This window comes from Protomyctophum parallelum, assembly GCF_964188405.1.
Source record: "Protomyctophum parallelum genome assembly, chromosome: 17".
In the NCBI taxonomy this organism is placed as follows: Eukaryota; Metazoa; Chordata; class Actinopteri; order Myctophiformes; family Myctophidae; genus Protomyctophum; species Protomyctophum parallelum.
In genome coordinates this window covers 7,595,904-7,622,538 of record NC_139719.1, presented here as the reverse complement: position 1 = coordinate 7,622,538, position 26,635 = coordinate 7,595,904, and the positions used below count along the sequence as shown (strand labels likewise).

General features: G+C 42.5%; 1 protein-coding gene across 1 annotated transcript; it reads left to right on the top strand.

Moving 5' to 3' along the window:
• The first annotated feature begins 1,394 nt into the window (after positions 1-1,394).
• Positions 1,395-26,396, top strand: LOC310874187 (speckle-type POZ protein). The gene is made up of 10 exons (XM_083786891.1): positions 1,395-1,509; positions 12,274-12,501; positions 12,847-12,968; positions 17,433-17,584; positions 18,160-18,287; positions 19,441-19,618; positions 19,753-19,808; positions 21,934-22,056; positions 23,275-23,417; positions 24,603-26,396. Exons 2-10 carry the CDS (start codon positions 12,424-12,426, stop codon positions 24,745-24,747), a joined length of 1,125 nt encoding a protein of 374 aa, XP_083643017.1. The 5' UTR covers positions 1,395-1,509; positions 12,274-12,423; the 3' UTR covers positions 24,748-26,396.
• The last annotated feature ends 239 nt before the right edge of the window (positions 26,397-26,635 follow it).

Genomic DNA, 26,635 nt, shown 5'->3' with positions numbered 1-26,635 from the left:
ATATCAGACATGGTTGTAGCCTATTGCCGGCTAGGGGTGGCGGTGGCTCAGGGGTAGAGGCTGCCAGCTCGCCTCGAACCCGTGCTCCCTCAGAGCCAGTGTCGAAGTGTCCCTGAGCAAGACCCTGAACCCCTAATTGCTCCTGATGTGCAGGTTGGTGCCTTGGTTTCAGCCGCCATCTGTGTATGAATGTGTGTGTGAATGGGTGAATGTAATCATGCACAACCTATGCAAAGCGCCTTGGATAAAGGCGCTATATAAATGCACCATTTACCATTTACTGGAGAAACAAAACAACTTTCCTGGCTCAATCCATAGCCTGATGGCCCCAAAAGTCTAATATCTCCCCAAGTTCATAAGAATATCCCTATGGGCTATGGTCTAGTGGTTAAGATGTTGGACTTTCACGTGGGAGACCAGGGTTTGAATCCTGGGCGTTACATTGGTGCCGTGACCTGGATCGGGAGGAGGTCAAAAGAGGGATGAGTGTAGCAGAGTGGCTCAAACAAAGCCCCAGCCTGGATAATCAGGAGAGAAAACTCATCATGACAGGCCTATAGGACCACACAGGATAGACAGGTGGAATGGGAAGTGATGGGGAAATAAAGAGGAAAGAAAGAAAGAACTATAGTGCTTGCATCGTCCCAAAGCATCCACCAGATGGCATTAAGTCATAATTTTAAACTTCTGACTGCAACTGTACCCAAACTACAGTCATACAGATTCATACTGGCAGATACTGCCCTTGTTTGCTATTTAATAACAGTTCTTGCATGCAACATTTATTTAGCAATTTGCAAACATATATACATTGCAATTTGAAACGATATGAACGAAAGCTGCCTCCCTGTTTAGAGGTCGCTGATGCTGAGCAGCTTACATGTGAGATACAATCAAAAAATGGGAGAGAACAACTAGGATGAACCCGATTTTAATATAACTATGGGGTGATCATGAACTTAAATTAGTCGGTGGAATGGCTTGAAGGCTCGAATTAATTGATGAGTACATAGATTAATTCCCGTCTAGAGCAAAATTAAACATTATCAGTCTTTGCGCTTTGATCTTGGCACGTCGTAATTAAATCACAGCTATAACTCATCCAATCTGCTGATTAAATTAAGATACATTTAATTTAATAGCAATTAAATTAAGGACTATTAAACCACGAACGATTGTTGTATAACCTAAGCTGAATTGGGTCGTCATTTATTTGCACTACGTGCAATGAAATCTACATGTAATGTAATCTTTTGAACCTCACAGCGAAAACATCCCAAACGGTATCCGGAGAACTCGCCAGTTTTCCAATACGGTGTAAGGCAAGTTAGGCGTGATCGTGTCACGTCACCCCAGCACGGCAGGGGGCGCTCCAACTGCACCAACATGGTCGACACTTGCCAGCTCTCCACACTCCACTCCACTCCACTCCAGCAGCCAGCTTAGCTTTGGAGCTAACAACAACAGAAGATCCCCTACATACAAGTAACGATATATTTAAATGTAAAGGTGAGTTGGATGATAAACATAACAGCGTGTCGTGCCATGCTGGCTGTATGGTCAAAGCTATACACTGTAATTAGTGCTCTATGGTTTCTAATAGTCAGTGTGTTGCTGCCATTTCACGTTCTGTTTTTTTTTGTTTGCTTCAGTTCAGCTTCAACCTCACGACAGGGCTAAGTAGCACCAACAGGGGTTAGCTAACCCATCAGTGATGCAGATTACAATTACTGTTGCTTCCTGCGTGTGCACGGTTGAAAATATAACAGTACATTGTCAGATTGAATAGAAAGCCCATGGTTAATATAGACAAACAAGTTGTCAAATTAAATAGAAATATTAAAATGAATTCCTCACTGAGAATATTTTACATGTAGGAAAGATTTGGCAGTCAGTTGACTCAAGCCAATTCATTCTTGATGCCAATAAACCATACCTGTTTCGTCATGGTTCAGAACTACTTCTGCTAATACCATAGAATAGATACAGTAATACTAGCCGCAATTTGCAACTCTCGATTTTTTTTACAATGGGTTGAATCTAGAGTTGCAACAAGCTCCATCCACTTCCTATTCATCATTTTTGGTTTGTGATCTGCTTGTCTTAAATGACGTTAAACTCACCAACATTGCAGCTGCAGTCCAAGCTTGAATTATCCTCTTTCAATCTGCCGAGCTTGTTTTTCATAAAAATCCACCGTAGAGATGTTATGAGCTACTTTCTGTCAAGACATCCTCTGCAAATGATTATTTTTCTAAGTGCTGGAGTTTGGAAGCACTCGTCGTAAGTCACTGAATGGCCCTGCGTTCAACCTGTTTCGAATTTGCACATAATGCAGGAGGCAGCAGCGTGACCCGTTAACAGAAACGAGTGCTTCCAAACTGCAACACTTAAAAAAATAATCATTTGCAGAGGATGTCTTGACAGAAAGTAGCTCATAACATCTCTACGGTGGATTTTTATGAAAAACGAGCTCGGCAGATTGAAAGAGGATAATTCAAGCTTGGACTGCAGCTGCAATGTTGGTGAGTTTAACGTCATTTAAGACAAGCAGATCACAAAACAAAAATTATGAATAGGAAGTGGATGGAGCTTGTTGCAACTCTAGATTCAACCCATTGTAAAAAAAATCTAGAGTTGCAAATTGCGGCTACAGTAATACCATAGATGAGTAGCTTGGAATGTATTCTGCATGAACTTAAAATGGGTATAAGCAGACAGTGTAACTGTAAATATAATTAAAGTTTATTACATTGTAGCAGCAGTACCATACTTGCTTAGAATGTATTGGGTGAAAAAGAAATACAGTACAGGTGGTTTATAATTAGAATGTATTGGTTATGTTATGTGTTGGGGGGGGGGGGGGGGGGGGTATTGTAGTCATGATTAATATGTCAAAGACAAAAGTTTCATCTTGTCAAAAGGTCCACAGCAGAGACGTGGATGGCTTTATCATTAGACCTGCCTGGGTTGGTTTGGTTATGTTAGTGAACCAACAATAGTCTACATTATAGCTGAATCATGTGAAATCTTTGACTGGGGTGATTTTGATTGTAGTTGATAAAATGAGTGGATTGTGCCACCATGTCCCCAGTGCAGTGTTACTGTGATAATTTGAGAACCAGACCATACCATCAGATATAAAAATGTCCATATGTAAAATATGATGCCATGCTAACTTTTAGTTACAGTAAGATTCAATGACACTGGCTGATTATATGGATTTGGACATTTTGATTTGATTTTAAATTACAAAATGACAATATCTAAGTTTTGAAAGAGAGGATGTGGAATGGTTGTTAAAAATACAGGTGGTAGTAGTTTGCATAGATTTACAAGGGTTAGTGTGGACAGTGCCCAAGAAAGGAATTGAAAGCGCAGGATAGCGTTTGCATCTATCTGGATTTGACATTATTAATTGAAATGAATACATTTCTGCCATAACTGGTAACGTGGTTCAGTAATCATTCATAATCATTAGTTCTCTCTCATACTATTATAGACAACAGTAATATATATTATAATGGGAAGTATAGTGTTGTTGACTCTAATCATTACCACTACCAGAGCTTCAATTGTATTTCATATGCAGTAAGCATTTCAGTGGTTTGGGATTTTCACCGGTAACTGTGGTGAAAACACATATTCGACACATTTAACCAAGCAAAATTGCAGATCTACAAACTCACATTGTGACATGTGAACTTGTAGATTTGCTTTTTTCTGCAAAGATGTTGATAGATAGTATAGACTGCCCTGAGCCATGGGTCAACTAATTATGGTTTAAATCCTCTAAACACTTTTGTTTTACTAAACATTTTGGTTTTAAAGCTATCTATTTAGCACATTTAGTCTGATTTTAGAATTTTGACTAGATGTTATGATGTTATGATGCTCACTGCTGTTGTACAGGTAATATCTGTCAGATTGGACACTTTTAGCCTATTGTTGATCATTCTAATGTTGATCACTTTAATTTGAGGTCATAGTTAGAGAATATATCAGCATCTCTGCTTTATCTTGATAGAGACAGTAAAGGCGGGAGAGAGGGGGAGATATACAGGAAAGAGCCTTTGGTCGGATTCGAACCTGGGCCAGCTACTCAGCTCAGCTGGAAGGACTTTAGCCTTGTTTATGTGGTATACTCTTACCACGACAGCCGCCAGGCTGCCCCTGTGACTGAAGACATTGATTACTTTGTTTGCACAGTTTACACTACCGGATCATTTAGCACTTCTGTAGATATTAATAGTACGTGCACTTACTAATCCACTACTACTACTTGTACACTGCACATAGCCTGCCCTACACTGTAGGCTATATGTGCAGTTGTGCACTACTGGTGTATATTTGTCCCATGATGAAGGGAATTCTGCACAATATGTGTATAAGTACTGATTAAATGTGTTCATTTATACTGATTGGGCTTGATGATCAGGTTCCTCTGTCTTTTTATGGACATCCATCTGACCGGCTGCATGTGTCCGATGTAGCTTGATTCTTGACTGCTGTAATGATTGAATTCTCCCTGGCAGTCCCTGCTCGATCAATAAGGTTCAATTTGAATATCTTATCTTATTAGAATGATGAAGCGGTGGTAGTGTATCATTACATAGAAAGCTGTTAGCAATTGCATAACCAGTAAAAATTACCTGGCCATCTGGTACGTTACCCATTCACTGTGCACAAGTATTGCCTTCCCATTGACCTCAAGTAAAACCTCAACCTGTTCTGTCCACTGGGGATTTTTGCTCACAGACATTTTATTCTATGACTGGTCCACCACAACTTTTAAGTGTAAGGAAAATGTAAAGCCATTCTTGTTAAAGAAGGGAGAACAACTTGCACACCTACACATAACCAAAAATAGAAATTGCAAGCACTGTCAGTGAAGTGGTATTTCTACCTCTCCACACATAGGCCTAAATATTATTTTGCAGCTTTATTTTAATAACTAGACTAGAGGCAGACAGTGAGGGTCTACCTCCATGGAGGTCAAATGTAACATCTTGGTGAAAGTTGGCCTCGTAATAGTATCATACAGAAGGTGGCTGGAGACATAAGATATGCATTGAAGTCCCTCTTCCCTTCCCTGGCCTTCCCTTACCCTGCCTCACATTGTGAGGTGAAGGGGATTTAGCAAGGAAGTACAGAGGCAAGAGGTCAAGCCTGGGTGCTAATGCTTTTTTGCCCCCCTCAAATCCCCTTCAATGGAATTGTGGGGCTGCACAAAGTCAGGGATGTGGAGGAGGCACACTGATCACGGTAGAAAAATCAATAGTTCATACCGCTCTGAGATTGAGTTTTTAGGAAGGGAGGAGGACAACAAGCAAAGGCAGAATATGAAATCGCTCCCATAGAGGCCCAAGCCATGCCGTGCAATCGATCCCTGGCCCCTGTACCAATTATAGTTTTAAGGTTTTGTCCATGGCTTACCTCAGTCCACGAAAACCAAAGCCTTGGAGATAGACATTGTGTTCGCTGACACTTAGACAGGGGTTGCAATTTTTTCGTTCCCCCTGGAAATTGCCACCTGCAATTCCTCTATACTTTCCACTATTTAATCTTGAGCAGAGATTGATTTCTGAAATGGCAATTTGTCCCCAATTTATTGCAATATCCCGCCAAATTGATACAGTGCCACAAGGTATTTTGTCTCGATATAGGATAATATGCATTGTAATTACTGTAATTTAATAGATAAAAAAAATAATATATATATATTATTTTTTATGAACAACTGTTGTCACACTTGCAAAAAAGTCTTCCTAATACTGCAACGTGACATGTAGGTAGATTGAGCATGCAGTGTGCTCATAAGCTTGCGCAAGATAAATCTAGCTCAAAACTGCAACTGCGTAATTGGTTGGTTTTCTGTGGCCGCAAAAAAGACCTAGCATGTATTGATCCTGTAGCCTATGTTGCAGTCGGGGTGCCGTCTGCTGATTCTTAACACAATCGATATGTTCAAGCGGAACTGTCCGGAGCATCCCCCTGTTTTCTTCTAAGCATGGTTTGGGTTGTTATTTTCATAGTTTGCCTTCCCGGATTTTGTAATCAAAAGATTTAATTCAAAAAGACATGTTGGCGTGATATTCTCTGCAGACTGTGCTATTGCTAATGGTGATATATAAAAGTACCTGAGGAGTACCTGCTGTCCTTTTTAAAAGATTAATTGTTGTCAAGAGCCACTAAAGACAGTTTAGAGTAGACCCTTTTCTCTTTAATCATTACTGGTTGTGGTCTGAAAACTGTCCACCCTGGCCTTTACTCCTAAAGAACCTATAGGATCTTAATGGCTAAATAGAGCAGTTATTGGTGTCAGTAGACTCTTCACAGCAGACAATTTTGATGAATAAACACAGCTGAAGGTAATAGCAGGAATTTTGTTTAGATGTTACTGTGTGCCAGCATGAAAAGCTTGTCCACAGTGAAGTCAACTTCATGCTGGCATGCAGAAAGACCTAAATGACGTGTAAAGTTAGTCCTTCAACTGGCTTTACCAGTACATTAACTTTCCTATGGAGATCTAATGTTTGTTATTGTTGTTGTTGGCCCAGATAAAAAATACTTCAGGTTTTCTGAGCTGGATATGTTCATATTTTCCAATATGCCCATACCTTTTTGCACGACCTGGAAAAAGAGGTAGAAAATAGTTTAATAGTTTTCCATCCCACAAGCCATTTTCTGCGGCAATGTAAGATATTTCTCTTGCACCCCTGCTGTCGTTGACCACCTGTTTTCAAATCAGTCTTTGATTTCTCCCTTATACATTTTCAATTTTTCCTTCCCTTGTTGCAATGATTTCATACCTTTTCTATCTTACCTTCTGTGGTTGCAATTATTGTTCCATCTCTTTCGATTTCTCCGCAGACCAGCGGGGCAATTTTTCATTTCCCGTCTGCTCTCCCATGTCTTTAACTTTACGTTTAATTTTCTTCCTTTGTTGCTCGCTGCCTCTTGTCTTTCTGCCATCACGTCTTGCCTGTTGGCAAATGGCCAAGAATCAGGAGTACCCGCCACCCCCCTCCAACACTTCCTTATGATGTTTTCTTTCTTTTCCATTAGATTTATAGAACACTGTCTGGAGTACAGGCCCTAACCATTGTGCAGCTATTTTGTGTTGGAGCATGGTATGAATCCAGTAACCCAGTTCAATTCATTGAATAACTTCCACTGATCAAGTTGGATGAGCCTAAATGTCCGGACATAAATTATGGTGAGACATTGGAGTCTTGGACATACAGTATACACACAGCTGGGCCACTGCAATGCAACTCACCTCAATGGCTGTCTGTTGGCCTTGCTGTCAGTGCGGTGCTGTAATGCAACTCACCTCTGACTGTCTGTTGGCCTTGCTGTCAGTGCGGTGCAATGCAATCATCAGCAGTAGAAAGCGCCAGCTCACTGCTGCTACCAGAATTTATCACCCTGCCTTTTGACCTAAATTGAATTTATGGATGAAGAAGTAAAGGTGTGTGTGTGTGTATGTGTGACAGAGAGTGTGAGAAAGAAATGGAGCTGTGCACTATAGGATGGTGGAAAAGATTGGCCACAGATTGAGTCTATGATACGACAGATAGACCAGACGGACTTGTGTTATATAAAGCTGATATTTCTTTCTTTTTGTGTGTGTGTGTGTGTGTGTGTGTGTGTGTTTGTGTGCGGGGGGCTGGACGACGACACAATCCAGTCCATCACTTAGCTACCGACCTTGCTGCAAAATGAAAATTGCTCATAAATCTGGCATTGTATTGAGACCATGTGCTGGACCGGGTCATTTGTCCTTGTCCAGTTAGAACAGTGTTGAACCAGGGTTATATAGTAGCTGTATAGTGTATTCCTTTGTTGCCACTTGCTAGATGCGTTAACAATGACTCTGAATTATGTGTCTGACTGGTAACCCTGTGTATTACACTCAAATTTGTAACCCTCACCCTGTGAAAGATTGGAGGCAACCATTTAGCAAGAGACTGCCTTTTTAGCCCAAATATGTTTGGTCTAGGGCTGCATATTTGTTGCTTAGTGTTGCTTTTATTTTTGAAAACTTTGTTTTTCGATGTCAGATATCTTTGGTCAAACGGATTCTGTGATTGTACTGTGCCTCTGGGAGTCTTAGGTGGTTTTTAACCCTTTGTAATCTTGGATCCCAGGCTTAATTTCTCAAAAGAAAGCTTGGAGAATGTTGAAGTGAAAAGTGGATGCAATGGATATGGGCCACTGATGGTATACTGGGCAGGAGACTTTCCATAGTGAAATCAATATTAATGTCCATTCTACTACTCTGTGAAACAAAAATGACTGTCTTCTGCAGCAAGTAACGCAACACCACAATTAATGCTCATTGATTTGTCATTTTGTTTATTTTGTGGAAAGCATGTAACTCAGGCAAAGTCTTTCACTTGTATTGATGGATATACATTGTTTTATTTTGGTTCACTTCACACACATTCTAAAAAACACAGAAGGACTCTGGTCCGGTCACCAGTCAATCACAGTTTAGCCACACCCCGTGAGTGAGCTGCTCGTTAATTCTATTCACTGATTCCAATAGCCAAATTCCAATACCTTTCTCATCAGAGTAAAGGTGACACTTCAATTGGAAAATATAGGCTACTGCAATTGGCTATACATACAGTATATCTCTGAATAACAGTGTTCAAAGCTGCTGAATCATTCTTATTGTAGCCGAGTCAGTTGCAAAGTTTGTTCATGTCTTTATTTTATGAATAAAGCTAACCTTCCCTCTGTATTCTTCAGTTTTCTCACAAAATACAGCTGTATTATAAAAATGTGAGCATGTGATGAAAAAATACAAATTACAAATAAATAGTATATTAATGGTTCATCTTTATTTACACAATCCTGTGGTTTGTTATGCATGGGTGTAGGAGAATGCATATCAACACTCACTTTTGTCTGCTGAAAACTGACCTTTTGGCCACAGTAAATATTTTTCAAAACTGATTTTTTATTTATTTTGTATGGCCATTTGGACAAGATTTATGTATGCCGAATGCTTTTTGAGTGGTGCAACCATTCCCCTACGGAGCTATGTGTGTGTGTGGGTGGGTGGCTGGCTGGGTGGGTGCCTAGGTGGGTCTGAGCACGAAAACAGCATGGTTGTTTTTCACCACCTGTGCGCAACCTAACACACACACAAACACATATGCACATGTTAACTGTATATATGATGATTTCAGGTGTGCCAGTACAGTACAGTAGAGGGTATAGTAGAGGGACCCCCATACGGTAACTCTTGTCATTTCTCAACCGTTTCGGACGCCCCTTGGGCGCGTTCCCGGGGGTCTGGATATTCCAGGGACCCCCACATGGTAACTCTGTCATTCGTTCGTTTCGGACGCGGGCGGCTCGCCAGGCCGGCACCCTGGGTCCCCCCTCTTCTTTCTTTTTTATTTATTTTGTTTACATCAGTATTACATAATGGTGGATCGTGGATGTGGATAATGCTGTTTCTAATTACTAACAGACTATTTCCATGTTTATACATCTATGTACAGTTACTATTCCACCACATTTAGGAACAGATAGCACAGACGTCAACAGTTTTATTCTGGTAGTAAACTCACTCTGTGACAAGGCTACATAAAGTAGGGCAGTGATAACATTACGTTAGGCAATGGGATGCAAATTGGTCATTCACAGTCCAGGCAATGGGATGCAAATTGGTCATTGACAGCCGGTTGGACAAGTGTATGAATGAATACTATGTTTGGATGCAAAGCAACAAAAAGAAAATCAACCAGGTGCTTGATGGAGATGCAAAAAAATAATGTAAAGTAGGCTGGTGCTTCAAGGATCAGACTGGAATACTAATGAAAAGGCGGCGATACAAGAACTCAAAAGGTTAAAGGCGTAGTGAAATAAATAAACTTTTCACACTTTTAGACCATAATATGGTCTAAAAGTGTGAAAAGTTTATTTATTTTACATACATCATATATGGGCATACCTAACAATGGATGCCAAACAAATGGGCAAATATTTTGTGTTTTTAATATCAAAAGTCCATATTAAACAATATTTTTTTAATTACTTCCTGAAAACGAAAACATGCTGCGTGATGACGTGTCGAGATACACATCAATAAAAGCCAATAAAAATGAAGTTCACCAGTTTGTTTCCCATGCTTCTTGTCCTCCTCCACGCAGCTGGTTTTGATTAAAGAACTACTCTGTTTTTAATCTCATTCAAGATGACATCCAGACGGTGTATTACTTATTTTAACCCATTCTGACCGGGCACCCATTTTGGTGTCGGCATCATGTCGTGCTTTAGCTATTGAAAAATAGCAGATCTACAAGCTCATATCGCGCCACCGAGTGGCGCGATACGAGCTTGTAGGTCTGCTATTTTTGAAAAAAATCGAAGAACGACTGACATTTTTAGAATCTGATCTCAGGTCAGAATGGGTTTAATCAGACCAGTGTGTCCCCGGTGGAAACCTCGTATGAATCTGATCTCAGGTCAGAATAGGTTAAACGTAATCGTCATGCTAAAATATGTATATAGCCTCTCACTTTGTTTACAAACGAAATTCACGTGCAGGAAGTCAGACTTTGAGACCCCATAGCCTGGAGGGATGCAGCGCTCTGATTTGGAGACAGCTTTTGAAGCTAAAACTTCAAAATAAAATGTCCACCATTTCCGTTGCCCTAATGCCCTACACCTTTAAAAAATGGGAAAAAAATTACTGTACTTGTACTTTATTTAGAAAGGTTAAAGTAAGCCAACATGTTTCGACTCAAACAGAGTCTTATCAGGGCAAGTATGAAGAAAAACAAGCAAACAAGCAAGTAAACACAGGTCCATATATAGTCAAGTCAAACAATCAGCATTAGTGTGACACACCCAGAACTACACACGTACCACACACACGCACAGACACACGCACGCACGCATGGTTGCAAAAGGGGTGAAGTGTCCCTTTAACTGTAATGGTTGGTTATTCACACATTCATTTCAAATACTTGTTTTGTTCCCCTTTTGCCTTTGGGAGTCTAGCTACTAGATGTATGGTTAGTGATGAGAGGCTTTAAATTCTGATTTTTACTTTTCTTGTCAGTCGAAGGACTAGAGTTCATCTTCCAGAGAGCATGAATGCACACAGCTAGTTTCATGGCAATCTGTAAATTATATTTTAAGATATCTTGTGTGCAAATTGTAGCCTAAGGATGGTGCTAGAGAGGAAAAGCCATGAAGTCACTCAACAAAAATGGTGCACAAAAAGTTCCAAGGCAGTCGAACCAGTAGTTTGAGTGTTGGGGGACTAAAGTTGACATATCACACAAAACCATCCTCTGGCAGTCAATAAAAAGGGGAATATTTTGTCCTTTTGTATATAGTAGTACCATACAAAAATAAATGTGCCTTAAAACGAGAGTTCCGTGAGTGCTGGTGTTTTCTCTTTTAGAGATTATTTGTGTAAAATCATTTGAAGTTGAACAGTGGAACTTTGTGCAACTATGGAGATACTGAGCAAATCAGGTGCACCCCTGCATGTTGTGTTATCTAGCATGCAAAAGAGCACGTGAACAGCATACATTTGGGAAAGGGAAATGCATTCTGTTTTTATCTGAATTCCTTATTTTTCTTTGACTCAAACTCCCACACCAGGGAGATTGTTGGACCATTGTATCGTGTACAGTATGTGTGTGTGCATGCACGCGCATACTGTATATAAGTTAATTTACAAAAAATGTGTAGTAGACCTGTGTGTGTGTGTGTGTGTCCATACTCCATAGCATTGTTTTCATAGGCACCGGATTGTTCAGGCACACGCACGCCACGCTCGTACGCACTCAGCCACGCACACACACGTACACACCGGCACCAGTTTCTGGAGCCAGTTTCTCCGCCTTGTTTATTTACAGTTAATTTGTGGACTTAATTGCCATGGCGGCGGCTATTGATCCTGGAACGGTTACGGGCCATTGATTGCCTTCTGTCCCCCAGTGGGTCAGGGACAATTCATCTAGCCCGAGCCCAAAAGCCGCTCAGTAGCAGGCTGAGGCCACACACTCTGTCTCATTCACTGTTTGCCAAGATGAATTGAAATTATATTGAGTCTGAACTAGATTAATGAGATACACACAGTGCCTGCGTCCTGAATCACAATGAGTTTTGTATTTTCAAGAAAAGTTCAGGAAACTCGTCTGAGGCATTGGGCAAGTCACACACAGCCCTTCATTTCCTGTGACGTGTTTTCAAAACCTAGTGTGGCGGGTTACTCAAAATGTCCTCCATTTCCAGTGTGAATCCCGCTTCCTTCCATCTGGCGTGATCGTGACGCAGGTGGGTGGGTGGAGGAGTGGACGTTGCTGCCTGGAAGCGAAGGATTCTCCTCCTAGCCCCCTAACTACCCCCCCACCCCATTTACACACACCTGCTGTCACCCTGGCGATGTCAAGAGTCCCGAGTCCCCCTCCCCCGGCGGAAATGTCCAGCGGGCCCGTGGCCGAGAGCTGGTGCTACACTCAGGTGAGACAAACACACGTGTGACCCCATTGCCCAGATCAGTTGTCCGAAATGTAGTACACTTGGAGCGAAAACAGCTCACTGCATGCCGTGATACGATGCTTGTAGATCTGCTATTCTTGTTATTTGTCATGTTCTTTTACATATTCTTCTTTTTTAGCCTATAATGACATTTAGACCCATGTAGAATTCACAGAAATTTAGGATTAATTATGTCTGAATTTCACAAATTCTTTAATTTTGATTAGCTTCTCAGTGACGCTTGTTGTCATCAACTAAGATTCCTTATTCAATTTATACTTTCTCTAAATGTAAGAATGTTGTGCTCGCTATGTGTTCACCCCACAGATAAAGGTGGTAAAGTTTTCCTACATGTGGACCATCAACAACTTCAGTTTCTGTCGTGAGGAGATGGGAGAAGTCATCAAGAGCTCCACCTTCTCCTCTGGGGCCAATGACAAGCTTAAATGGTGAGTGACAGGATATTGTCTTTCGTTGTCTGATGGAGCCTTCATATGTTTATTCTTGTAGCAATGATATTCTATCACATAGAACATTGGTTCTCAAAATGCTTTCTGGCCTGGGGGCACCAGGGGTTCTTAATCTTGAGTGGGTTCTAGGGGTTCCCCAACAAAATGAGGAACATTTTTATGTCACTATTATTTCACTGGCTTAGTAAGCCCAATGCATAAGAATGCCTTCAGATGAGAAGTTTCACTTTCAACACCTTCCCTTATTTCCCCACCTACAGTACTATTAGCCTGGAACTCACCTATGCTTTTTATGGCATAGGCAGCTCCCGGCAGGATCCGCCGGGAGAAACTATGCGCAGCTGCGCGACATGAGACTACCGTAATTACTTATAGCGACAGAGAGAGAGAGGAGCGTGTGTGTGTGTGTGTGTGTGTGTGTGCGTGTGTATGTCAATTTTACAAAGGTGCAGACGATCTCTATGCCGAATTGAAGTGGACTCAGACCCAGACATTTCTTTCCTCCCTGGAAATAAAAACGTCTGGGTTTCCGAGGCTACAGTACTATAGACCGTTGCATAATTCTGTCCTTGGCCAAAAATCTTTTCAAATGTGGTATGGTGTAATAATTCAATGTATTGACATGAACGACGTGTTTATATAAAAAAAATGGCATAGAACAAGTAGAATATAAGAAATTGCCTCCGACTTCAGTGGATTAAGTTCTTAGCTTGAGTTAATTAAAGTGAGAGGCAGAGGTGAACCTTCATCTAAAACAAAGCCTCCAGTCCAAAATTATGTTATGTCACTATTGTGGTTTAATAATACCCAACATTTATTGCGTAAGCAAATTATGTGTCACTGCACAGTAGCCTAGTCACCGGCCAAGCAACCTGGTTGGAATTCATGGTTGTAGCATAGCAGCACTTAATGTTTGTCTGTGAAATTGGAAAACACTGTTCAAAATGTAATCTGGCCACTCATGCCACTTCAGCTGTTAATCATACCGTAACTTATTGTCTCCACCAGGCCGAAGGCATGGGGAGAGAGTATGTTTTACACTCCGTCCGTCCGTCCGTGTGTCCGTCCGTCCGTCCATCCGTCCGTCTGTCTGTGAACAGCTAATCTCCGGCACTGTTAACCTGGTCGATGCCAAATTTTGCACACACACTCCCTGGATGCCAACATGAACCTCTGTCCCTACATTTCCAGAACGGCCTGTTATAGCGCCACCAGGAGGCCGACTTTTGAAAAACACATTTTTATATATTACTCCTCCAGATTCTGTCCAAAAATCACGCAAATCATTACACATCTCTAGTGTGTAGTGTGTAATGCCTGTTTTAGGGGGACCCCCTAAGACAGGCATTACTGGAACCAGTACTGCTAGTCATATAAAAGCCATCACAACTAAAATGGTGAGTGTCTTTGCAAAATTTGACAAGAGTTTGGAGGCAGATACTCTCTGTGGCTACTTGAAAGAGAAGCTGGGATGTGAGGTGAAATGTCGCAAAATCGAATCGGCACAAAGCAGATTTAGCTCTTTTTGTGTCACTGCTGAATGCAACAATATAGCAGAGATGTACGAGCCGGAACTGTGGCCAACAGGCTCCTTTGTACGGCGCTACTATGAACCTCGCCAGTCTAGAGGTGCTGTTGTGGGGGGGGGTCGGGTGGAGCCGGGGGAAACTCCAGCTCCCAGACAACTGTACCTGTGTTGCTGCCTTACCGTACATGCTGGGGAGACAGCATTTGCACTACAGTCATTGACCGCCCGTTCTGACGGATCCAATACGCTCGACCAGTAGAGCCCTGCTAGGGAACAACATCTAACATCATGCGTGTTGTATCATACAATGTACGTGGCCTGCGTGTGGGGCATAGTGCTGCAGACAAAGTAAGACGTTTGACTGTTGACACATTGTTGACCGAGTGTGACATCTTGTGCCTCCAAGAGACTTGGCTTGCCAAACAAGATTTGGACAGGTTAAATACAGTACACAATGACTTCCGTGGCGCTGGAGAATCCACCACTGACCTCAGCACCAAACTGGTTGAAGATAGAATAGCTGGGGGCGTGGCTATGCTCTAGAACCGCAAATATGACCCGTTGGTGAAAGTAACAAGACTAAATGTTGATTGGGCCATTGGATTAGACATTAATTTTTTTTTTTTTTTTAAGATATTTTTTTGCGGCTTACGCCTTTTATTGATTTTTGAAGGGACAGACAGTAGGCTGACAGGAAACGGGAGAGAGATGGGGGGATGACATGCAGTAAAGGCCGTGTCGGGTCCGGGAGTCGAACCCGCGGCACACTGCGACTGGATTACCAGTCCGGTGCCCAGACCGTTACGCTACGGCCTGGGCCTAGACATTCATTTTAATGGCAAGAAGATTACAATTTTAAACATATAAACACCTTATGAATCTTATCAGTTTGAGGATGAATTCCTGAACAGACTAGCCTTTATTCAGACTTTTATTGAGGACAATGAATGTACTTCTGTAATACATTGTATTTCTGTAATGAAAATAATGTAATGTTATCTAGCAAATATTTTTTTTTACCAGATAATAGTTTTACTTTAGCGAAGCATGGCACTCTACATCGTGGCTCGACCATTGTGTGTGCACAGCAGATGCCCATGCCTCTCTGGGAAAACTTGAGATTTGCTATGGACTGGCCACCTCAGTTCACCTGTTCACCTGTTCGATCAAGAGAGGACAGGAAATCCACCTTTCCAGCATTCTGTCTATCAGATGCCTACCTGTGTCCAAGGAATTAAAATACCTTGGACATATCCTCTCTGAGGATCTCAGGGATGACCGTGATATCCAGCGACAGTGTCGCAAAATATATGCTCAGGCCATTTCATAATTTTCTTATCCCACGATTTTGTAACCCATTTTTCACCCCTGTGTCAATTATCTAATGTGATCCTGGGCTCTACACACCCTCCGCCAACCTAGTCCCATATATGGGGGACATGGGGAGAGCAACGGACTTGAACTCATGCTTCCCTCATGCCTGAGTGTCCAAGTTGCTCCTTTTCACCTGACAGGGGGGAGTTTCCCTGGTTGGACGTAGCGCGTGGAAGGAACACGTTATTCCAACCAGTTCCTTTCCCCTCCATCAGGCGCCCCGGCTGGCCAGGGGGAGGCAGTTTAGTGACCAGGATTACTGCATGTTTTCTGTGAGGGTACCTACCCTGGGGGACACGGGGAGAACATGCAAACTCCACACAGAAAGGTCCTTTCGCCAACCCCGTCTCGGGTATGGGCACTGATGACGCGGAGGAGGAAACACGCCGCCAGCACCCACAGCGTCCCGAGCGGGAATCGAACCCAGGGCCTTCTAGCTGTGAGGCGTCAGCACTACCAACTGTGCCACCGTGGCCCCAGGCCAATATGCTTTTAAGAAATGTTTCTGTTCTCAGTAGACGTAAAATGTGCACTGTTCAGATCGTATGTCACCCCTCTGTATACAGCCCATCTATGGTCCTCGTACAGAGTAAAAAGCATGCAACGGCTCAGAGTGGCATATAACGTTGCCATGATGAGGTTACTTCTACGTGTTCCTAGGTGGCGCAGTGCCAGTCAGTTGTTTACCTCTGTTGGTGTCCCCACATGTGATGCTTTGTTAAGACAACTGATGTATAACTTTATGCAACGCCTGGAGGTGTCTAGTAACAGTATCATAGTGGCACTAATGAACCCTATGAAGAGCTGTTAACGGGTCACATCCAGGCTGCGCAAGCACTGGCTCAGCAGCCTGCTGCTGATTGGGTAGGTCAGTACTTTTATATGCACTACTGTACTTTGTTTTGTTTTAATTGCTCTCTTTTATCCTTTTCCCATGTTTGTCTTTTAGTTTTTTGTACGTTAATCTTATGTGATATGGACTACTGTCTGAAATAAAGATTATATATATATAGTCCTGTGTTCAAGATGGATCTGTCGATATTTCATATTCCATCCTAATTGGCTAACATAGGCTTTCAAAGTTTGCAGGATTTGCCATTTTGAAACAACGCCTCTGAGGAATATATCCCACCCTTTTCACATTGGCCTGTTATAGTGCCACGAACAGGTGGACTTTTGCAAAAACCATTTTTGGAACAAAATGCCTCAAATCATCCAATTGCCATTAATGGTGTAAGAACAAAAGGCACCCTTTAACATTGGCCTATTATAGCGCCACCAGGAGGCCACAACCTGACCTGGTCTGGTGGAGACCTGTGCCCCGAGGGGCACTTTTTCTAGTTAAAACTATTCTGCTAAAGTCTGATTTATACTTAGTTGTGCGCTTGTGTCCCAAAATGGCGGCTCTACAAGCTCACAATGCACGGAGCTCCGATCCATCGTGAGCTTATAGATCTGCTATTTTCGGTATACTTGGTTGCTCAATGCACAACCAAGTATAACTCAGGCTTAACTGTTTTACGCTATACACCCCACCCCAGGTGTTTGCGTGTTAATCCCAAAGGTCTGGATGAAGAGAGCAAAGACTACCTGTCTCTTTACCTGCTGCTGGTCAGCTGCCCCAAGGCTGAGGTGCGCGCCAAGTTCAAGTTCTCCATCCTCAACGCCAAGGGAGAGGAGACCAAAGCCATGGGTGAGTGAGTCATTGTAGACTGGTACTAGCTTCTTTATTTTGTCATGGTCTTGGATGTTAACTACTCCAGGTAGAGCGGTTATTTGGGTCCAAATTGAGAAAACGATATAACCAATTTTGATTTGTTTTAAATCCATAAAATAAAAATTACGTGATCAGTAACATTATGAAGTACATCTTTGTGATGTCACTGAGATGTACTTCATAATGTTACTGATCACATTCCCCCACGTTTCAGACCTCCAGTTTCAGACCTCATGTTTTTTTTAATTATTTACACACAACAACTCGAAGGTACCGGTATATTAATATTAATGACATAGTAAAATGTTGAAAATGAGTGGTATTCCCATTTAAGAGATGCTTGAGAATGGGGCTTGTTTTCTCAAAGACTTTAAAGCTTTAAAAATCATTGAGTTTGGTAATGGTATTGTGCAGTTGTTTTCCCTTCAGTTTGAGGTGACTTAAATTGCACATAAAATAAAAGGCCTTTAAGTTGCATGGAATCATTTATTCTTTTGTGCGTGTGTTTCTCATACTTGCTGTGCTGTGTGTGTCTTTGTCCTTGTGCGCAGAGAGCCAGAGAGCGTATCGCTTTGTTCAGGGAAAAGATTGGGGATTCAAGAAGTTCATTCGCAGAGACTTCCTGTTGGACGAAGCCAATGGTCTTCTACCGGATGACAAGCTCACTCTCTTCTGTGAGGTAAACGTCGCCCAACTTTGTGTAGATTGAAACATTTTGTTCAGACTCTTGGCAAACTATTCAGACATGCAGACAAAAGTGTGTACTCTTTGCTCTGTGTTGGTGTTTGCTCAACCTAATTCAGAAAGACGTGTATCATATCAATATATATTTTTCTTTTAAATGTTTTATTTTTTTTGTGGCTTTCGCCTTTATTTTATAATTTTTATGGAGGAACAGTAGGCTGACAGGAAATGGGGGAGAGAGATGGGGGGAAGACATGCAGTAAAGGCCGTCGGGATCGGGAGTCGAACCCGCGGCACACTGCCAGACTGGATTACCAGCCAAGGTGCCTGGACCGCTGAGCCACGGCCCAGGCCTCATATCAATATTTGATTTAGTCCCCTTGCCTTATAATTCATGTTGCTACCGAATTTGCCAGAGCACTAAAGCTTTAAAACATCTAGCTGGCTGCCCCCTGAAAGTTGACAATTTGAATTCCGTAGTCAGTCGAGAGACCCCTTAGTCGATAGAGATTCTTTCATTCAAGGTGTTTTTTCCCCCCTGATTTTATTTCAACACGAACAATCGTGGATGGAAATAACATTTTTCACCACTCTCCCAAAAACATTCTCAAACGTATTTTAATAACAATGAATAGTTTAACTTTCTTCCCAATTGTGTCAAATTAAAAAAGTAACTGGGCTTCCAGTAGGTAGACTTCATTTTTACTATATGAAAACCATGCTTGTGTAACCTACACAATGTATATACTCTGGAAATGATTTCTCTTTCGACCTCCGTAGCTGGAGTTGAGTAATTTTATTTCATGGTTGCTATGGTAACATATGGTACAGAACTCGTCAATTAAAATATGCCATCTGCCATTATATGCAGTTTCCTTAATGGATGCATTGATTTTAAATGCTCAAAAGCTTTTCATATGACTTGAAACGTATCTTTGAATCCAACAACTGGCTCGTCTCTCACTGCCCTTGATTTGCTGTCCCTCTACACTTTCCTATCTAATGAAGAATTCCTATAATTTGTTAATTATAAGCTAAATATGAATTAATGGCTTGTTTATAGCTATTAAAAATGAGTAAATGAATGTAAAGTCATCATGTAATGACATATTGAAACTGTTGCCAACTTTATATTGAAATCTTCCAAGGTGAGCGTTGTGCAGGACTCGGTCAATATATCTGGCCAGAACACAATGAACATGGTGAAAGTACCTGACTGTCGGCTAGCTGATGAGCTGGGGGGCCTTTGGGAGAACTCCCGCTTCACCGACTGCTCCCTGTGTGTGGCCGGCCAGGAGTTCCAGGCGCATAAAGCCATTCTGGCAGGTACAGGCGACATACAGAACCACTTATTTCAATGTCTCTCTTTGAGACTATCTTTATGTTTTTTGGACACACAATGTGCGCGCACACATACATTTTCAGATGCCGTCTCAACTTTCCCTGTTTTTTTATTTCAGCACGTTCTCCTGTTTTCAGCGCCATGTTTGAGCACGAGATGGAAGAGAGCAAAAAGGTGAGTCCGTGGGGACATAGACGCCGGAGACGGGGTCAGAAGGGTCTGAATTAGAGTTCTCAATTTGAAGCCAGGCCCGGCCCGGCCCTAACTGGGTCAGCCCGAAGCCCGGCCCGGCCCTAAAAAATACCATAATGTTAGACCCGAAGCCCTATAAAGCCCGACAAAGAAAAAAAAGAACGCCACTTTAATGCATGGCCAGCGCAGCAGCATGCGCTGACGGCGTGTGCTGCTGCGCTGGCCATGCAATAAAGTGGCGTTCTTTTTTTTCTTTCAGTGTGTGTCTGTGTGAGAGTGAGAACGGAGTTCAATGGACTTATCGCCGAAATAAAGGATTTATGTAGCTCACGTTAGACTGTTAATGTAGCCTACCATTTCCATATCATTCTAATGGATTCCATTTCCAGTGGTGGTGACTGGTGAGTAGCTCCCCGTTTCCTCTGAAGTGAAGCTATGTCCAAGACCCAAAGTATCGTCCCCGTTTGGTGTCCAAAAGAACAAACATAGCCTACATATATATCCATGCACCCGCTCATGGCGTGTCTCGAGCTCAGAGCTTAGAGACAGCTCTGTTATTTTAAATCGGGCACATATAACGAGGAGCGCCGCTGCCGCACTGAGCGACGGCGGTTATAATACTAATCATTTTGTAAATCAAATAGCCTGTAGCCTGCAGTGGACTGTAACATTGCGTGGTCAGATCATACACTACAGAATTATATGGATCGGTTGGTGACTATGACGTTGATTAGGTCTAATGATTAGGTTATTCATCGCAGCCAGCTGGGTTTAACGAGATGGCTCAGTGCAACTGTTTTTGTCATGTTGCAGTCTATCGTTTGATAATCCGATTGATTTATAAAACATTTAGCATTATGAACTGAAGCAGAAGCTCATTTGGTGCGCCGCAAAACAGAGGCCAGCCAGCGGTATAAACATTAAACAACCACCCCACCGTTCACTTCTCTCTGCCTGCAGTCAGTAATCCATTCCAAGCCCCCCGCCTCCACTCCTCCGTCTTCCTCCTGTCACAAGTGAATCGCCATAGCGCAGCCCTCTTCATAATAAATACATACTTGTAGGCTGTATAACCTACACATTACACAAATAACAGAATTGCTATTTTTATTATAATAACATTTTTGAAAAAAGAAGAAAAATAAAAAATCACGGAAAATCACAGAGCCCGAGGCCCGGCCCGGCCCGTCTAATTAGCATATTTTTTGGGCCCGGCCCGGCCCTAAAATGTCGGGCCGGGCCGGGCCGGGTCGGGTTCGGGCAGAAAATGAGAACTCTAGTCTGAATGTCCCCGCACTATTGGGGAATGGCTGTCTATTTATTAATTTTTCCCGACTGGCGCTGGTGGTCTCTCTAGTCTAGAGCACCGTTCCCATTTTGTTGCGCAATCGTCTTTGTGTCTTGCCTCTCGCCCCGAATGACTATTCTGGCTATATAGCCTACCCTACGTGCAGGTGCAGTAACTGCAGTTCTCGAGTCTCAATTCTCTATCTATATAAATATTGTCCCCACACTTTTTATGTCCCGACGGGACATAGATTCTCTGTTTGCTCCTCAATGGTTCAATTACAAAAGTTTCACTGTGTTGTTGAGGGTGACTTCAAGTGAGTTATGGGTTGTGTAGGTAGAAAGGTATCTGGTGAAAGTGAATGGGAACACTTGCGAAATGAAATCATCCCGTCAGCAAGGATGGGATTCATCATTTTGCTGTCAAATCGAAGCACAGAATTGCTTTTCTCGTTTGTACACTCTTAACTGTGAGAAATGAAATAGCAGGAGATGCTACTGAAATGTTCTCTCAAATCCAATGGCAAGTCTTCTCCCCTCCTCTCAAAGTTCATGTTTTCGAACTATAGGACAATGGGGAAATTGATTTGTAACTATGCGGATGGGATTCAGTTGTGGGCTTGTTGAAATAAAATAATCTCTATTGTGGCCATTTTAGCCACCATGTTTTCTTTTTACTGTGTTGATTTCTGTTAAAAAAAAAAAAAAAAACAGTTGCAGCACAAAACTATAGGTGACACTTAGTTAGGTGATGAGAAACTAAAGAAATGATTAGGCTACAATGCCACTAACCCTTTCTGTCTACTCTGATCACTCTCAGAACCGTGTGGAAATTAACGATGTAGAGCCCGAAGTTTTCAAAGAGATGATGTGCTTCATTTACACTGACAAGGCTCCCAACTTAGACAAGATGGCCGACGACTTGCTGGCAGCAGCTGACAAGGTAACATGAAATATAAACTCCTACAAAACATACAGATACAGCACACAGCACGGAGTCGTGAACACTATCAAATGTACACATTACAGACTGCACCTGGCTGCAAAGTTTGTGTTGATGACGGACACAAAGATGCCTGAGAATCTAGATTTCCAAATTGTGATGAAAACCTGCATCTGCCGTCAGTCAGACCGTCAGTTTCGCCTCGTGACACGCTCCATATAATATGGCCAATACAGAATTCATTCCATATGTTGATCTGACCTCATCCATCCCTGTACACTCAAGACACGCTAGATCTGCATATGGAGCCGGCCAGCAACACTACATCTGACCTCACAGACACCTGAAACATCTTAAGGGCCCGGGGTTATTTAATCCATTAATAAAATGTGCCCATCGTTTGTAGCGCCTGGACCACTTTTACCGACGGACCGGATGTTGTTGTGAATGTGTGTGTAGCAGGCGAGCAGCTAACAATAGCCACAACACTATCGATGCGATCGACGACGACAACGGGAGGTAATATAACGAGACTAGCGACGGGGTGATGTAGATCGCGAGTCTAAACAGGCAGGCAACATTTTCGATGACGTGTCACTGTTGTGCAACACCGCGAGGATTGGGCAACAACCGACCGGTTTTGATATCACTAATTTAACGGAGATTAATCAATCTCCGTCTCGGGCACATGACCGTACTAAGTACCATGACGGACGTCTACGTCATGGGCCCTTAAACTGTTTAAGATGTGTCGTGATGTGGACGATTCTACACAGGGTTAAAGCTTCCCGACCACCTAGGAACTGCAGTGCGTCCGGCTTGCCGAGAGAGATACAAGTGGTAAAATAATGGTTTCCTCTAAAAAAAGTAAAGTAAATAAATGAAATGTTTGCGACGGTCAGCCTTCATATCTGACTCCCAGAACTCTAGGAACCATCACAACCACCCTTTCGTTCTTTCATTTTTTTATTCATAAAACCACACATTGGTGTGACATTTCAATGTGTTTTTTTTTTGTTCAATACCCCTGGGAGATTCTTTCTGAGAAATCATGCATTGCATATTACTGATATGCTCATTTAGCATCCTAAATCTTGTCTCTATTTTCTTCTGTATTCAAGATGATAAACGTTATTTGTAAGGCGCCATAGAATCCCTAGCTACTTATGTTTAGGAAATGGTTTTAAGAAGTGTTTCTCGCGCAACTCTCTGGCTCAGTATGCTCTGGAGAGACTGAAGGTCATGTGCGAGGACGCCCTGTGTACCAGTCTGTCTGTGGAGAACGCTGCTGAGATCCTCATCCTGGCCGACCTGCACAGCGCCGACCAGCTCAAAACACAGGCCGTCGACTTCATCAACTAGTGAGTTCTACTGAGCATGCATGAGTCACTGGCACTTAATACATCTTCACAAGCTGTACCCAGCTTTCTTACATGCCCTCTTTTGTGTTCTCCCCCCCCCCCCCCCCCCCCCCCCCCCTTAGTGCTCATTCACTTACTTTCTCTTTCTCACGCCCAAAATCATTTAATCTGTCCGTTCCTTTGTGCAATGGTCTTTCTGTTCTAATTCAATCCTATATCCTTTGGGAGAGACCAGGACAACCTGACTTTGTAGGGTCTAGTTGTCTCCACCAGGCCGAAGGCATGTGGGGAGAGTATGTTTTGCACTCCGTCCGTCCGCGTGTCCGTCCGTGTGTCCGTGTGTCCGTGTGTGTGTCCGTGTGTCCGTGTGTCCGTGAACAGCTAATCTCGGCCACCGTTAACCCGGTCGATGCCATATTTTGCACACACACTCCCTGGATGCCAACCATGAACCTCTGCCCCAAACTTTCCAGAACGGCCTGTTATAGCGCCACCAGGAGGCCGCTTTGTGCAAAACAAGTTTTTGCACAGTACACCTACAGATTTTGTCCAAACATCACGCAAATTGGTACAGTCTCTCTAGAGCCATTCAACGAAACCGGTCTTTCAGATTTATCAGACTCCATCCTGATTGGTTAAGATTGCCTTCCAAAGTTCACAGGAGTGCTCAGTTTCAAACAAAATGCTGCAAATCATGAACACATCGCGTGATTTCCGTGAAATTGTGCACCCACATTCCCACTAGGCCCAGGACGAAATGCCACATGAACAATTTCAACTCAGCCTCAAGGTGGCGCTATAACTGGCCGAAAAGTGTTTTTACCTCTAACTGCACGGATCTGTGGATAACCTGGTGGAGACCTGTGCCCGGAAGGGCACTTTTTCTAGTTGTACTTCTTTTGCTAACGTACAATGAGTGAGTGATAATAATGTTCAGAGAAAAAATAAAGCACATCCTCCGTTTCTTGGTGCTGAGACAAACTGCAAGAACAGAATCACGAAAAACAAGATGGGCGCTTGCAACTAACTTTTAAATGATCCAAAAAACAGCAGCAGATACGACATTTCGACCTTTGCAGCCTTTTTCAAGTACGAGTGATAATTGTTCACACCGTGTATATATATATATTCTTTGCCCTTTCTCCATTTTTCTTATATCTCTCTCTCCCTCTCCCCACCAAACAGCCATGCTGCAGAGGTGATGGAAACGGCAGGTTGGAAATCCATGGTGGCGTCCCACCCGCACTTGGTTGCCGAGGCGTACCGCTCCCTGGCCTCCGCACAGTGCCCCTTCCTGGGACCCCCACGCAAACGTCTTAAACAGTCCTAATAGACACGCAAGCGTCTCCTCTCCTACACATACATACACTCTCACCAATTTTCCCTCCCCTCCTCCCCTCGCACACGCAGGGACAACCTCTCCCTGAAGCTGTTACCTAGTACTCAACCACCCTGCTCTTCCCTCTCTATCCCGTTCGAAACCTGCTGTATTTAGTCTATTCTAAAGAAGGAGGGAAGAGGAGGAGTAGACCGAGACGCAGGAGAGGGACAGGTGGGACCGTTAAGAGGATGTTTTGTCGTTTTTTTACGGGGACTGCGACCCTTCGTTTTTGTCCTTGGCTGTGGCTTAGCGAGGTCTGATGCTCTGTGTGTATGTGTGTGTGACGACGTGACCTACATTCTTTAGACATCCCACCAAGCTCTTGCCTAGGAATTGGTAATTGTCTGGAGAGGTTCGGAGGAAGAGCTGGACATGTCCACCCCAACAGGAACAAATCGTTTGGAAGTTCAGAGAACTCGGAGAACATTAAAGTAGCTCAATGAAGCACGGTCTCTAAATGTCTAGTTTATCATATTGACTCTGTTTGTCGGCTCGATTCTCCGTTTTTGAAACTGAGGTCGATGCGGCCACTCAAACTAAAGGGCAAAATGGGGCCTATGAGGGACTGGAGACACAGGCCCACTAGCTCTGTCCTAAAACCCCAAAAGGAAGATGACCCAGAGGGCTAGTCAAAATGTAGACAGGATGACGTCATAGAAAAAAAAATCAAAGAAAAAAAAAAGTTTTCCCAATGAAAGTTGGGAAACGTTGCACTAACGTCACGTCAGAGGTCACCCATTGTCAACCCTTACCAGCAGTGAAATAGAAGTACTGTGTAGGCAAGCACACATTGAAGCAAGATTTGTGGACTGTAAAAAGAAAATAAATCCAGTTGGACCACCAAGAACAAGTACCCTTTAAGCTGATTTACCTGCAAGTGACAAAAAAACCCAACAACAAACTCTCACTCATTTATTAATTTACTTTATCTGCGTCTGTTTCTCTTTTATTTTTTAAATCGCTGAGAAATAAAATGTAGACAGAGGTCAGAAATGAAAAGAAAAAACAAACGGTGCACAACAGAATGTTATTCTTCAGGAGATGTATTTTATGTGTGAATCTTTGTCTTTGTAACAACACAGCGTCTTGTGGACAATCTTGGAGATGACACAGAACGAAACAAAGTGTCGTGCACCTGTTAACAAATGACATTCAGATTCAATCAGGCATATTGTTGAGGTTCTTCTATGACAGCTTTCATATTTGTTTTTCCTCAGATGTCCTTTTTTCATAGGAATTTGTACAGACACCAGTGTTTTTGAAGCTATGTAAACAAAACATTTTAAAACATGGATTTGAAAGGCATACAGACAGATGTTTTCTTTGCAGGCTTGAGTGAGGGAAATAAAAAACACACACAAATGAACACGTTTTAATGTTCAGAAAATACAGAATGTGAAACCAGACACAGGCAAACCGTATCAGCTGCATTTGGACTTTTTGTTTTAACATGGCGGAAAATGGACTTTGATTATAAGAGCTATTGCTGTTTTTCTTTCCTGTAGATATTGCTGGTTATGAGAAGTGACACTTAGTTGTTGCCATTTTTGTTCCCAAAGGAATAAACCACATCTATTTTGTATTGATTGCAATGCAAACGCTGGTTCATTGTCTGATTATTTTCACATGCATTTTATATTCCACATATTTTCTTTTGGCCTTTTTTCTTCTTTTTCTTTTTCTTTTTTTAGATAATATGCACAGATATTTTTAAAAGATGACTGCACTTGGGGGAGGGTCTTGAAAAGAAGCTGAGAAAGTTGTAGTAGCTAACGGCCAGTATTCAGTGGGAATCCAAGCATCTACCGCTCAAACAAAGGGGAATTGGCCCTTGGAT